This window comes from Pongo pygmaeus, chromosome 7 (genome assembly GCF_028885625.2).
Source record: "Pongo pygmaeus isolate AG05252 chromosome 7, NHGRI_mPonPyg2-v2.0_pri, whole genome shotgun sequence".
In the NCBI taxonomy this organism is placed as follows: domain Eukaryota; kingdom Metazoa; phylum Chordata; class Mammalia; order Primates; family Hominidae; genus Pongo; species Pongo pygmaeus.
In genome coordinates, this window is record NC_072380.2 from 89037224 (window position 1) to 89052500 (window position 15277).

The 15277-nt window shown below is 38.8% G+C and overlaps 1 protein-coding gene across 7 annotated transcripts in view; it reads left to right on the forward strand.

Moving 5' to 3' along the window:
• ZFHX4 (zinc finger homeobox 4) overlaps positions 1–15277 on the forward strand; it is a 187218-nt gene that overhangs the window by 167241 nt on the left and 4700 nt on the right. For all 7 annotated transcript variants that reach the window (XM_063668921.1, XM_054499233.2, XM_063668920.1 and 4 more), the window contains 4 exons: positions 1678–1811; positions 2199–2399; positions 2949–3066; positions 3590–9004. In XM_063668921.1, coding sequence (XP_063524991.1) covers positions 1678–1811; positions 2199–2399; positions 2949–3066; positions 3590–9004 — 5868 coding nt within the window. The remainder of the gene's footprint in view (positions 1–1677; positions 1812–2198; positions 2400–2948; positions 3067–3589; positions 9005–15277) is intronic.

Consider the following 15277-nt stretch of genomic DNA (forward strand, 5'->3'; position numbering starts at 1 on the left):
TACTTGGGCATTTTTAAATCAATGTAATGAAACTTTTCAGTCTTTCTTGGATTTAAGTTCATTCAAATTCAAATATCATAAATTATTGTTTCAAAAATATCTAGAAATAACCTAAATTTCTCCAACACATATATATATATACATGAAGACAAATGTACCAACTCAAATAAATTCTAGTGCTTGTAAATCTAGAAATCAGTAATATCAGTATAATCTGATGAAAACTTTGCATTAGTTCTGTATCTACCATGAACCCCAAGAGAATAAAATTATTGTCATGATGTAATTTAAATTCTATTTTAATTTTGATCTGCATGGAATCGCTCTTCCTTTTATATTTCTTTCTGAATTTGAAATTTCTGAAATTACTTATAAGGTATAAAACATGCATCTCTATCCACAGCTGAAATAGAACATATTTTTTTTGTTTATTTTTACTTTGTTTCCATAACATCCTTGACCTTATTTCTAAATTAAAACTGAGTTATTTTGCAATAAGGTGCAATTTGTTCATTTATATGAACCGTATGTGGATTGAAAAAAAATCAAGATAAATCTTCATGCACAGCATACAATCAGATTACGCCTGGACTACATATTTACGCGGGGTCTGATAGCAATCAATGGTTTAGCTTCATTGCATTTCAAGATGTATTTGCACCCAGTTGTCCAGTGATAGTGTCCTCACCCTGGAAATAATTTAGTTGCAAATTGACTGGAAGATGGTGAAAATTGAAAGTTAAAATTAGAAATACTCATAATAAACAGCAGAAAAAAGGTCAGATGATGCCATGCTATGATGAGATTGGAATGGCTGGTAAATGAGGTTTTGTGTTTGTCGTGAGATGTATGTGACATGCCTACCCAATGTCGCTGTAATATCTAGCCTTGCAGAGGAGATTATTGGGCAAATTGATGCTGGAAAGAATTTTCTGTTAGATTGGGAAATTAGAATTGCACTCTTTTCTTTGATGTGTATGAGGCTCCTACACATTACACTGCTGGTCTAGGCAAAATCTGAAATCATTTTTAACACCAAATATTTGGATTAACCTCATAAAACCATTGTCTTCTTGAGATTTGTACTAAATGTTATATGTACAGCCAACTGCTGAAATATCTACAGCAAAGAGTAAACAACTAATAGCAGCAGCAGATATATATGATTAATTTTACAATCCTTTCCATTTTTAAATCCATTCATGACATAAAATTATTATTATTTGAGTTTCTGAATTATAACCAGTCAGCTCTTCTCAGAATGTTGAAATATTTTAAGTGTCAAAGAATTTTAGAAAAGAGATAGGTAATAAAATGTTAGTAGAAATAATGATTTTTTAAGTTAGTATTTGTGAAAGGGAGTAGATTTGCTTTAATGTGGTAAAGGCATTCTGAGACACTAGAGAGCATGTGTTATTGATGAATCTTTCAAGGCCACCTAGGGTTATCTAAACATGAAACAGGAGTACATTTTAAAATATATTTATAAAGTCCACTTAGTCAGTGGACAAAAAGAAGTGTTCTTACTGCCTTTTGAGATTAGCATTATTTAAAACTGCTTGTCGGTTCTTTTTGTGATTCAGTGTGTTTAGAGTCACAACTGTTTGAAAAACATAATTTTTCTCATTTTGAAATTGTGTTTTTAAATTGAATTGTTTTATTCTTTTTGGGAATCAGGGATAATCACACCAGAGAAGGAACTAAAAGTTAGTGTGGCAGGGGGTACCCATCCACTCCTGCTGGCAAAAGAGGAGGATGTTGCAACAAAAAGGTCAAAACCTACAGAGGACAATAAATTCTGTCATGAACAGGTAAATACTTTTTTTCCCCTTTACTGTGTAAATCTTTATTTTTTATTGCTCCTGATAGTTTTAAAGCCCCAAATGATTCCATGCTGTTGAAATGTATGTAGACATTGCAATTGGCAACGTAATTAACTCTTGGTATTACCTCTGATGTTCTAAAGTCATCAGAATACATTAACCATGTTGAAATAGCTAGAAGAGAAGATTTGGAATGGTCTCAGTACAAGAAATAATGAATGTCTGAGGTGATGGATATCCCAGTTACCCTGATTTGATTATTACACATTGTAAGCATGTACAAAAATATCACATGTAACCCCAAAATACAACTACTGTGTATCAAATAAGAAATGCATTAACTAATAGTGGCCATGTTTATTCAATATTTTCCAGTTCTATCAATGTCCTTATTGTAACTACAATAGTAGGGACCAAAGTCGTATCCAGATGCACGTCCTATCACAACACTCAGTGCAGCCGGTCATCTGCTGTCCTCTCTGTCAGGACGTCCTCAGCAACAAAATGCATCTCCAACTGCATCTGACGCATTTGCACAGTGTGTCTCCAGATTGTGTGGAGAAGCTGCTTATGACAGTAAGGATACCAAGTATTGATGCATGTGTGACATAATCTGTGTTAGGAATATCAATATAAAATCTGTAATTATTGGTTTATAGAAATGTATTTCTTCAGAGCTAATTAAAGCTCTGTTATTGCTCGTGTTACAGTAGTCACACTCAAGGCCCATTTGTGACCTCTTTTGCTTGGAAAAAAAATATGGTACGAGGCATAGCTTAGTAAAGAACATTATTTTGCAGTCTTCTTTTTATATCTATAATGTTCATCAAATAACCCCAGTGGGTACCTTGCATTTCAAACTTGCTTCATTATCATTATAAAAAAATAAACCTACAGAAACTTTTAAGCCATAATAATAATAATAATAATAATAATAATACAACATTGCCACAGCATTGATCTAAAGTGTGAAGGTGTGGCATTTATCTGTAACATCTGCAAAACATCCCTGCTTTGGCTAAGAAAAAACAAATGTAAGTGGGATATGCTACCAGGAAAAGAGAGATGTGATGGAATTTGTGATTTCTAGGGTACATTTAACATAAACCCCTTTGGTTTTCAAAGGTGCCTGTCCCTGATGTGATGATGCCAAACAGTATGCTACTGCCAGCAGCTGCCTCTGAGAAATCAGAGCGGGACACGCCTGCAGCCGTGACAGCTGAGGGGTCTGGGAAATATTCAGGTATGCCATCTTATCATCAAGACTTGTGGACAATACGCTTAGGGGCATTGCGTTTGTGGTGGTGCCCAAAGATTATTACTATCAAAAGATTTTCATTAAGCATGGGTGAAAAATGTATGCCATTTCAAAGAGCCATATTTTCCAAGGCATATTTTGTGTCTGGTTATCTGTAAGTGACCTCAGGGGACCCAAGTGTCAGACACCCAGGAAAATTCTGTGTGATCTAATTCATGAACACCAAGGGATGGCCCTTAGTATCACACTAATTGCAGCAAGCTCTAATGACCTTTGACTTGCTTTCTTCCCTTTTCTGTAATTTCTTGAGGCCAGGGGTGATTTCTTGTTTGCCTTTATATCCCCAGTACCCAGTCCAGTGCTTGCCACATAGTAGTTGCTCAGTAAACATTTCTTCAAACAATTAGTTAAGTAGAAGCCTTTAGAGGCTCCTATTTATAATACTAATTAATATTTAAGGAGTAGGTTTTCTTATTGTAAGAGAGATGTTTGTGCTTTTTCCTAATAGGTGAAAATCCAATGGATGACAAAAGCATGGCAGGTCTCGAGGATTCAAAGGCTAATGTGGAAGTAAAGAATGAGGAGCAGAAACCAACTAAAGAACCCTTGGAAGTCTCAGAATGGAATAAAAATAGCAGTAAGGATGGGAAAATCCCTGACACACTGCAAGATCAATTAAACGAACAGCAAAAAAGGCAACCGCTCTCTGTTTCTGACCGTCACGTCTATAAGTATCGCTGTAACCATTGTAGCTTGGCTTTCAAAACTATGCAGAAGCTTCAGATACATTCCCAGTATCATGCAATTCGGGCTGCGACAATGTGTAACCTCTGCCAGCGCAGTTTCCGTACATTCCAGGCTTTAAAAAAACATTTGGAAGCAGGCCACCCCGAACTGAGCGAAGCTGAACTTCAACAGCTGTATGCCTCCTTGCCCGTGAATGGAGAACTGTGGGCAGAGAGTGAAACTATGGCCCAGGATGACCATGGCCTAGAGCAGGAAATGGAGAGAGAGTATGAGGTGGACCACGAAGGGAAAGCAAGTCCTGTAGGAAGTGATAGTAGCTCTATCCCAGATGACATGGGCTCTGAACCAAAGCGGACCTTACCTTTTAGAAAAGGGCCCAATTTTACGATGGAAAAATTCCTCGATCCATCTCGTCCATATAAATGTACAGTGTGTAAAGAGTCATTCACCCAAAAGAACATTCTCTTGGTCCACTATAATTCAGTTTCTCACTTGCATAAGCTGAAAAAAGTTTTGCAGGAAGCCTCCAGTCCTGTCCCACAAGAAACTAACAGCAACACAGATAACAAACCCTACAAGTGCAGCATCTGCAATGTTGCATACAGCCAAAGCTCAACACTGGAAATCCACATGAGGTCTGTGCTCCACCAGACAAAGGCTAGGGCTGCAAAGCTGGAGCCTGGTGGTCATGTGGCTGGTGGGCACAGCATTGCAGCAAATGTTAACAGCCCTGGCCAGGGGATGTTAGATTCCATAAGTTTAGCAGCTGTAAACAGCAAAGATACCCATTTAGATGCCAAAGAATTAAATAAAAAGCAAACTCCTGATTTAATCTCTGCTCAACCTACACATCACCCATCACAGTCACCAGCACAAATTCAGATGCAACTACAGCACGAATTACAACAGCAAGCCGCATTCTTTCAGCCTCAGTTTCTAAACCCAGCCTTTTTGCCTCATTTTCCTATGACCCCAGAAGCACTGCTGCAGTTTCAGCAGCCTCAGTTTCTCTTTCCATTTTATATACCTGGGACAGAGTTCAGCTTGGGGCCAGATTTGGGCTTGCCAGGCTCTGCCACATTTGGGATGCCTGGCATGACAGGAATGGCTGGCTCCTTGCTTGAAGACCTAAAGCAGCAGATTCAAACCCAACATCACGTTGGCCAAACTCAACTCCAGATACTACAGCAACAAGCACAACAGTACCAAGCCACACAGCCCCAGCTGCAGCCTCAAAAACAACAGCAGCAGCCGCCACCTCCACAGCAGCAGCAGCAACAGCAAGCAAGCAAATTATTGAAACAAGAGCAAAGTAACATAGTGAGTGCAGACTGCCAAATCATGAAGGACGTGCCGTCTTATAAGGAGGCAGAAGATATTTCTGAAAAGCCAGAAAAACCAAAGCAGGAATTTATAAGTGAAGGTGAAGGACTCAAAGAAGGCAAAGACACAAAGAAGCAAAAATCCTTGGAACCATCCATCCCACCACCCCGAATAGCTTCAGGGGCCAGAGGAAATGCTGCCAAAGCGTTATTGGAAAACTTCGGTTTTGAACTGGTCATTCAGTATAACGAAAACAGGCAGAAGGTACAGAAGAAGGGCAAAAGTGGTGAAGGCGAAAACACTGACAAACTAGAATGTGGAACATGTGGTAAATTGTTTTCCAATGTTCTTATTTTAAAGAGTCACCAAGAACATGTACATGGGCAATTTTTCCCATATGGAGCGCTAGAAAAATTTGCTCGTCAATATAGGGAGGCCTATGACAAGCTTTATCCAATTTCTCCATCTTCTCCAGAAACGCCGCCCCCGCCACCTCCTCCTCCTCCATTGCCTCCAGCTCCTCCACAGCCTTCTTCTATGGGTCCTGTAAAGATCTCCAACACGGTTTCTACTCCTCTGCAAGCTCCGCCACCCACTCCTCCCCCGCCACCACCACCACCTCCTCCTCCTCCTCCTCCTCCCCCACCTCCTCCACCTTCTGCTCCTCCACAGGTCCAACTGCCGGTTTCTCTGGACCTGCCACTCTTTCCTTCCATTATGATGCAACCTGTGCAACATCCTGCGCTTCCTCCCCAGCTTGCCCTGCAGCTGCCACAGATGGACGCACTCTCTGCAGACCTCACCCAACTTTGCCAGCAGCAGCTCGGATTAGATCCCAACTTCTTAAGACATTCTCAGTTCAAACGCCCACGGACAAGAATTACAGATGATCAGCTAAAAATCCTGAGGGCTTATTTTGACATTAATAATTCTCCAAGTGAAGAACAGATCCAGGAAATGGCAGAGAAATCTGGCCTCTCCCAAAAAGTTATCAAACACTGGTTTCGAAATACGCTTTTTAAGGAACGACAGAGAAATAAAGATTCACCATACAACTTCAGTAACCCTCCTATAACGGTTTTAGAAGATATCAGAATTGATCCACAGCCCACTTCTTTAGAACATTACAAATCTGATGCATCATTCAGTAAAAGGTCTTCTAGAACGAGATTTACTGACTACCAGCTTAGGGTTCTGCAAGACTTTTTTGACACAAACGCTTACCCTAAAGATGATGAAATAGAACAACTCTCCACTGTTCTTAATCTGCCTACCCGGGTTATTGTTGTATGGTTCCAGAATGCTCGTCAGAAAGCACGAAAGAGTTACGAGAATCAAGCAGAAACAAAAGATAATGAAAAAAGAGAACTCACTAATGAACGGTACATTCGAACAAGCAACATGCAGTACCAGTGTAAAAAGTGCAATGTGGTTTTCCCCAGGATCTTTGACTTGATTACACATCAGAAAAAGCAGTGTTACAAGGATGAAGATGATGATGCCCAAGATGAAAGCCAAACAGAAGACTCCATGGATGCCACTGATCAAGTGGTATACAAGCATTGCACAGTGTCTGGCCAAACGGATGCAGCCAAAAACGCTGCTGCCCCTGCAGCAAGTTCTGGCTCTGGGACCAGCACCCCCCTGATTCCATCACCCAAACCAGAACCTGAGAAGACTTCTCCAAAACCTGAATATCCCGCAGAAAAGCCAAAGCAGAGTGACCCCTCTCCCCCTTCTCAAGGCACCAAACCAGCCCTGCCATTAGCATCGACTTCCTCGGACCCACCACAGGCATCCACAGCCCAGCCACAGCCACAGCCACAGCCACCAAAACAACCCCAGCTTATCGGAAGACCTCCCTCGGCCTCTCAAACACCGGTCCCTTCCAGTCCACTGCAAATTTCCATGACGTCTCTCCAGAACAGTCTACCTCCACAGTTACTACAATACCAATGTGATCAGTGTACAGTTGCCTTCCCAACTCTGGAACTCTGGCAGGAACACCAGCACATGCACTTCCTTGCTGCTCAAAACCAATTCCTTCACTCTCCGTTCTTGGAAAGGCCCATGGACATGCCCTACATGATATTCGACCCCAACAATCCGCTGATGACTGGACAACTGCTGGGCAGTTCCCTCACTCAAATGCCCCCTCAGGCCAGTTCCTCCCACACCACAGCCCCTACAACGGTTGCTGCTTCCCTAAAAAGGAAACTAGAAGATAAAGAAGATAATAATTGCAGTGAAAAAGAAGGAGGGAATAGCGGTGAAGACCAACACCGAGATAAACGCTTGAGAACCACGATCACCCCGGAACAGCTGGAAATACTCTATGAAAAATACTTGCTAGATTCCAATCCTACCAGAAAAATGCTTGATCATATTGCCCGCGAAGTCGGGCTGAAAAAAAGGGTCGTGCAAGTCTGGTTCCAGAATACACGAGCGCGGGAGAGGAAAGGCCAGTTCCGGGCGGTGGGTCCAGCACAGTCTCATAAACGGTGTCCGTTTTGCCGAGCCCTGTTTAAAGCAAAGTCGGCCTTAGAAAGCCACATTCGCTCTCGGCACTGGAATGAAGGAAAGCAGGCAGGTTACAGCTTGCCACCAAGTCCTTTAATATCCACCGAAGATGGGGGAGAAAGCCCACAGAAATACATTTATTTTGATTACCCATCTTTGCCATTAACTAAAATTGATCTATCAAGTGAGAATGAATTGGCTTCTACAGTGTCAACACCTGTTAGTAAAACAGCAGAGCTGTCGCCGAAGAATCTTTTAAGCCCTTCTTCTTTTAAAGCAGAGTGTTCTGAGGATGTAGAGAATTTAAATGCCCCTCCTGCTGAGGCTGGGTATGATCAAAATAAAACCGATTTTGATGAGACTTCATCGATTAATACGGCAATCAGTGACGCCACCACCGGAGACGAGGGAAACACTGAAATGGAAAGCACCACAGGAAGTTCCGGAGATGTGAAACCGGCTTTGTCTCCCAAAGAGCCAAAAACTCTGGATACTCTGCCAAAACCAGCAACCACACCTACCACGGAGGTCTGCGATGACAAATTTCTCTTTTCTCTCACAAGCCCGTCCATCCATTTCAATGACAAAGATGGCGACCACGACCAAAGCTTTTACATCACGGATGACCCGGATGACAACGCCGACCGCAGCGAAACGTCCAGCATAGCGGACCCGAGCTCCCCAAATCCATTCGGATCCAGCAATCCCTTTAAGTCCAAAAGTAATGATCGGCCGGGTCACAAGCGTTTTCGAACGCAAATGAGCAATCTTCAACTCAAGGTTCTCAAGGCTTGCTTTAGTGACTACCGAACTCCAACCATGCAAGAATGTGAAATGTTAGGGAATGAGATTGGCCTGCCCAAACGCGTGGTCCAAGTGTGGTTCCAAAATGCAAGGGCAAAGGAAAAGAAATTTAAAATTAACATAGGGAAGCCTTTCATGATCAATCAAGGTGGAACAGAAGGCACCAAACCAGAGTGTACCCTCTGCGGGGTGAAGTACTCTGCCCGCTTGTCCATCAGAGATCACATTTTCTCCAAACAGCACATTTCAAAAGTGAGGGAGACCGTTGGCAGTCAGCTCGATCGGGAGAAAGATTACTTGGCTCCAACCACGGTTCGGCAGCTGATGGCACAGCAAGAACTTGATCGTATAAAGAAAGCTTCAGACGTGCTGGGCTTGGCGGTACAGCAGCCAGGCATGATGGACAGCAGTTCTCTCCACGGCATCAGCCTGCCAGCAGCCTACCCCGGACTCCCCGGCCTTCCTCCAGTCCTTCTCCCCGGAATGAACGGTCCGTCCTCCTTGCCGGGATTTCCACAAAATTCAAACAGTAAGTCATTTAAAGGAGACTCAGTCTAGTTAATTAAGTAGCATCAGGTAGACAGTCACATGTAACCAAGAACGGGGTGCCTTTGGATTTCTTTAATTTCAGCTAGTGAAACCAATACATTATTTAAAGTATATATTATATTGGCTATAGCTAATAACCAGGAAGTAGGTCAACCTGAAACACACACAGAAAAATAAAGACTAGGTAGATCACAGCAGATTCTCAGATATATATTAATTATTTGTATCATTACAGCTCTATGTCATAGAAATATTTTATTTTTATACTAATTTCAATCTTGATTTCAGATGGCATTCCAGCACTCACATGTGGCGTAGTATTTGGTGCACATATTAAGAAAAATGAAACATTAAATAATACATTTATTGGTATCTTAATTTATGTTCTTTCCAAGGGATGGGGTGGTGGTGTTTTTGTTTGTCCCCCCCGCCGCCACCCTGTGACACCCAGAGTTCAAAAGTTGAGTCCTTCAGCCACAGGTATTCCCCACATGGTTCCTAGCAGATTAATAGGGATTATGTTTGAAGTTCAACAACTAAAAACATGACTTCTGTGATAATACAAAATTTAGCATTGCTGTACAATTTTGACTTTTGTAACATCCATTGCTACTTGTTTTTTAAATAAATTCAGCAACCTTAGAAATATATTAATATTACTTCATGCCTTTCTTCCCTCACCCTTAGCCCCAGCTAAAGTTTCTACTTAAGGCATAACAAATTTGTAAAGCTGTTTGAGGCAACCTCAGATGCTGAATCTAATTGTGTGTTCATCAAAAGATATGCAGTTTGCACAGTTTAGATTTTGTGAATAAGTATAGGTATTCAATTATATTATGTTAAATAAATGGAATATAATGTGCTAGCCAATCATGTAGCCAAAAATATAACAAAAGTTATATATCACCCGAAATAGGAAAACATGGTTCTTTTATAATTTAAGCAAGTTTGTTTTCTAAATTATCAATGATTTTTTTCTTTTTAAAAGGAAAATTTAACATGTTAAAGGGACATCTAGAATTCACTAATTGTATATATAATATATATATCTACATTTACAAAAAATAAGGAAAGCTTTTTTTCATTTTTACAAGTTGAATTTTTACATAAATTTCAAACTTTTCAATTCCATGATTTTCTTAAAAGAAACAAAATTGCCACTGTGATCTTAAGTTATTCCTATTTTAACTTTTAGTTTGGGAGGTGTGAAAACAATGACATCCTATGGCCCCTCAGCCACCGCTAGCTTATCTGGTTTTCTGTTCTGAGTCGGTTGGTTTTTGAGAGAAGCAGAATGGAACTATACATATAAAGAATGTCACCAAGAAAATGTCTGCCATGTCCCTTCCTTGAACTGTCATACCAACTTCCCTCACCCCGAAGGTAATTTGGGCTTCATTATCTAGACAATTTTGGAGCCTTAAATATTAGAGCTATAATTAAGTGTTTTGGTTGTACATTTTATTTAAGTAAAATACAAGTGTTTGAAGAATAATGCAATGACAGATTTTTTTTTTTTTTTTTTTTTTGCATATGGTATGAGTCTTGTTATTTTCTGGTCCCATTTTATATACCACTGATTATTGACTCAGAAAAATATCTTATATAGAAAGATTTCTATGATCAGTTATGTAAAATAGAAGAGTTTTGATATCTTTACATGGGCTGAAAACAGTTGAAATATCTGTACCTTTAATCTATAAGTCTACTTTGATTGATGATGACTGTGTTGTCATCCCAATAAGTGGTGGTCAAAGCACCTTGTTTTTTCTCCACTGAGTCTGAAGGCCTTTGTTAGGACAGTGGTCCTTCTGCCAACTGCCCTTTGGTCAGTCATTCTGATATGGGCACCCAGAGGGCCTAGGTGAAAGAAAGTGAGAAAGGAGGAAAAGAGATGTTTATGAAATATTTAAATAGACTAACATTTTTCCTCGTTCTATTCACCATAAATTATATCCTCTCCCAAAAATACAGGCCCTATTTGTAATAGCATTGGTGAAAAGATGTTGGAGGCAGTCACACCACGGCTAGGAGTATCTTTAAACACACGAGGTACCCAGGAACTCAAATCTGTTATATCTGCTGCTTTATTAAATCGTGGACCGAAACAGACTGGGGAGTGTTATAAAGAGAAAAGCTCCATGAACATTGCTACCTACTGAAATTTTCAATTTCTCTCAACTTAGTCCTCTGTGAGAGATTTTAAACATTAACACAGCAGAATTACCAGTGGGGCCCCACCTGAGCGCCTGAGTTCCCGCACTTTCAGTTCATGTCTTTATTAGGTTAATTTACTTATGGTAGATAGTGCTGACTATTTCAACCAGCTCAGTAGAGCTGTGGTTCTCCATTTTCCTATGATCATTTTCTACTATATTATCTGTCACCAAACAATTATCTTCTTTGCTTAATGGGAGAGAGAAACATACCAGTTAAGGCAAAAATCAAAAGAACATTCTAAGTAACATATTTCTGCGTTTCTTACAAGCCCCGGGCTCTTGCTACAATTTGTTATCAATATGAACATCTTTGAGAATATGACAAGTTCCTCTTGGCTCCTTTTTAATAAGATTTAGTTATGGAAAAGACTTCATTTTAAGGATGTCCCATCCCTTTGAAAGTAGGTTCCAAGATTTTGATTAGAAGGAAATCACTAAAAATCGCTTCAGTGAATATAAGAGTTTATTCAAAGGCTACGCCCCAAAATTAGCTTAATTGCAGTGTAAAAATGTTCGGTTTTAGTATTTATCAACTTCTGAATTTCCTGGTTTAAACATACCCTTTATTTTATTTTGGGAGGTAGAATTGTTTTTCTGGTTGGATATTGGTTTTAATGCTCACAAAACTTTCTTATCTTCCAAGAAATCTGCAAATTTTTTATTCCTTCCAAATCACTAAGAAGGCCCTTTCAAGGGTAATATTCATCATGTATGCCTGCTTCCTAAGCAGTGGCCAGCCCTGTGTTCAGTATCACTACCTACTATCGCTTTGCTCACTTTTTAATAAGATGAATTATTTTTTCTTTAATTTTTGTTCACATCCTAGTTTTTGTATCATGATCATACGTAAAAAAGGGAAAATGGCCATAGAATATCAATGTATGTTTATGTACCTAGAAAAATTAGAAAACTTTAAATTTATATTTTATCCTTTAGAGTTTAGCTGGCTTTGGGATTACACTCAAAGTGAATTAAAAAATTACTTGCTTTTCTATTTTTAACTTATTTACTTTATCATTTTAAGCAGTGTCTGATTTTAAATGTTCCATTAGTGTTTGGAAATACTGCCTAAGCTGATTTCCTTAAATGGAACTTTAGAACATGCCTTTTGCATTTTTCTCACACTGTAATGTAATTTACTAGCACATTTGGGGTAAATCTAGATAAGAGTAAGTCCTTAATAATTTTAGCACAATTGTCTTTGGCCCCATGTACATAATTATTTTCATTTCCAACCTCAAATATAAACTCGAGGGACCTCAGTCAAAGAAACTTGGAGAAAATGAACTACATATGAGTGCGTTAAGAAGCAGGCATTTTCTTCTGAAAGCATTACTATCAGGACTAGGTAGCTATTTCAGAGAAAGAAAACCCAACAAAATGATGGTAGTATGAGATTATTTACAGAAAAATTTTTAATTCTATGTGAAATTTCTGAGAACTGCAGTAGGAGTTGGGAAATGGGAAAGAATATATATTTAACAGTATAACTCCATAAAAGATAAAATTTGACACGCATTTAATTGTAAATTACCACCACTTACTCCATATCTCTATTACTGTTCAGCTTTTCTCTTCTATTTCTGGTTTTCTGGCTACTGATATTTTTACTGCAAATTTTTATAGGCTTATTTATTTTACTAGTAAGCCAAATGCACATAGTTTATTATTCTTAATCTACATCTCTTTTCCCAAAATTTTTAGAGTAGCTCATTATTTAACTCAGCTTTTTTCCTCAAGATGTTGAATTCTTTTTAAAATTCCTGATAATCTTTGATTTAGGATTATTTGGGATTCCTATTGCAGTCTTCTAAAAATCTTTATTACTTCATTATGTAACCCTAGACAAAAACATGCAGACCCTTCATGATGGGAAAACCTAAGTCAACAACTATTGCTCCATCTTGCTTTCTAACCACAATTTCTATTTTTTCACGTCTCTGTTCCTTAAAATTTATCTTGTCTTACATTTTCATGTCAGAGATAGGTATGCCAGTAATTTCCTCAGATTTAGGGGGAAAATTAGGTGAAAGGGGGTACAATTATTTATTAGGAAGTTGTACTGTTATGAGATCTAGAACTAAGGTTGGTTTTGTGAGTAGGCAAAAGAAGCTGGCTACCAATGTAATATTTTAGCAATGCAAGTAAAGCCTCCTCCACCTGAATCACTCAGGCCTGAAATTTTATAATTAGATACTAATTCCTTTAACTGTCGAATGGAAAATAGCATAGACTGTGGTGAAATCAGAATATCATAGCAGGAAGAAACCTAAAAAATTATTGAATCTAGTATATATTGAACCTTTTTCGTACTACTTTATTAATTTCTTCAGTTCTTTCTTGCCAATAAATTTTTATAAACAGGCAAGTGGAAATGCAATTCCAGACATAGAATTGTAAGAATAAAGGCAAGGGAGTTATGCTGGTGGGCCCCCAAAGGCAAATCTATTACTTCACAGTTTTCCCTAGGGCTGGGTCTAAGTCCCAGGAATCTAGACATCTATTACTAAATTGGATTAAAGATCAGAGAGTTTATTCATTCATTCCTATCATATACCAGTAAAGCTTGGGCCATTTTTATCTAAATTTCTTTTTAATGTGTGAGCCATTCCTCCGTAAAATGTATGTACTTACTATCAGTTTTTTTCTGGAAATATAATGTTATTTTCCAAGATTTTCTTTTCTTTTTGCATCTTAAATATTTGAATTATTTAACCTCTGAAATTGATTCAGTTAAACCAGAAGATTAATTGGAGTGACAGCTGTAAAATTTAGTCTCCTCTAGCTCATCTGCCATTGAGTCATAACACTCCTAGGACTCAGTTTCCTTATTTAAAAATGGAATGTTTAGCAGCAGTTCCCCATTGCCATTGAGGATGTTGGGAGATGTTTTCTAACATCATGTAAACTCCTTAGAGACTATCACTGTAGAAGTTATATCAAAGTAGATCAGAGAAGAGTTGAGTATAGCAAAGTTAAAAAGAGGAGCAGCCAATAATACCCCAAGTTAATTGAGGGTAATGTGATAAGGATAAGGGTCAAGGAAGGAGTGATGTTGACTTCACAGTATCTTGAATGCTAAGCTTTCTCGGTTGGGTAAAGATCAATTAAGAAACTATGGATGTTTTTATTTTTATTTTTATTTATTTTTTTATTTCTTAGCTAAAGAAAAGGAAGCATGCAGTTTTTCTGTCTCTCTTTCCTTTTTTTTTTTTTTTTAACACTCACATGTTGCATTTTGCATGGAGGTGAGACTATGACCAATGTTAACAAGATGGCTCTATGAAGTCTTATGATCATTCCCTCTAGAGCTATGCATTGATAATTAAACTTTATTCACCTTCTCCTGGTTAATTCTTCCTTTCGCCCACGAGACCTCTATCACAGTACTTGTCATGATCATTTGGTAGTGAGCCTTCCCTTCTTCAAGAATGAATTACTATCAGCCAGCCATTAGACTTCTGGTCTGTTCCTTTTGCAGTCAACTTTACTTGCCTCTAAAAACATCTTCAAAAAAGGCACAGGCTTTTACAAGTCCCTTTTCTATCCTGAGCTGTCCTTCAGTTTCCCAGTCAACTATCTAGCTCATAGAAATGGCTGTGTAATAGGTTATTATCAGCCACTACATTATATTGGGTACTTGAAACAAAGCAAAGATCTTTTACATTCCTATAGGTATTATGCTGTACCCACAGGTTTCTGCCTACTGATCATTTAGTTTCCCCTCTCTAATGAGGTGAGAATCATGTTTGCATACCACAAGCAAACCTGGAAGAAGCATGTTTTGGGGGTGGTAAAGTTGACTGTTAATATATGCAGTTCCTATCAAGTACCCTGTTAGGCAAGTGGTCAGGATGGTAACGAACAACTTAACCTACACTCTTAAAAATGAAATCATGGCTAACCTTGTTCAGTCCTAGTAATGAATGACTCTGACTTCGCTGCTGTTTGTTTTTTGGTGTCTTCAGTGGTCATTTACTATCGCTATTTAATTAGCTTATCACCTTCTTTATTCAATGTAAATGTATTTTTCT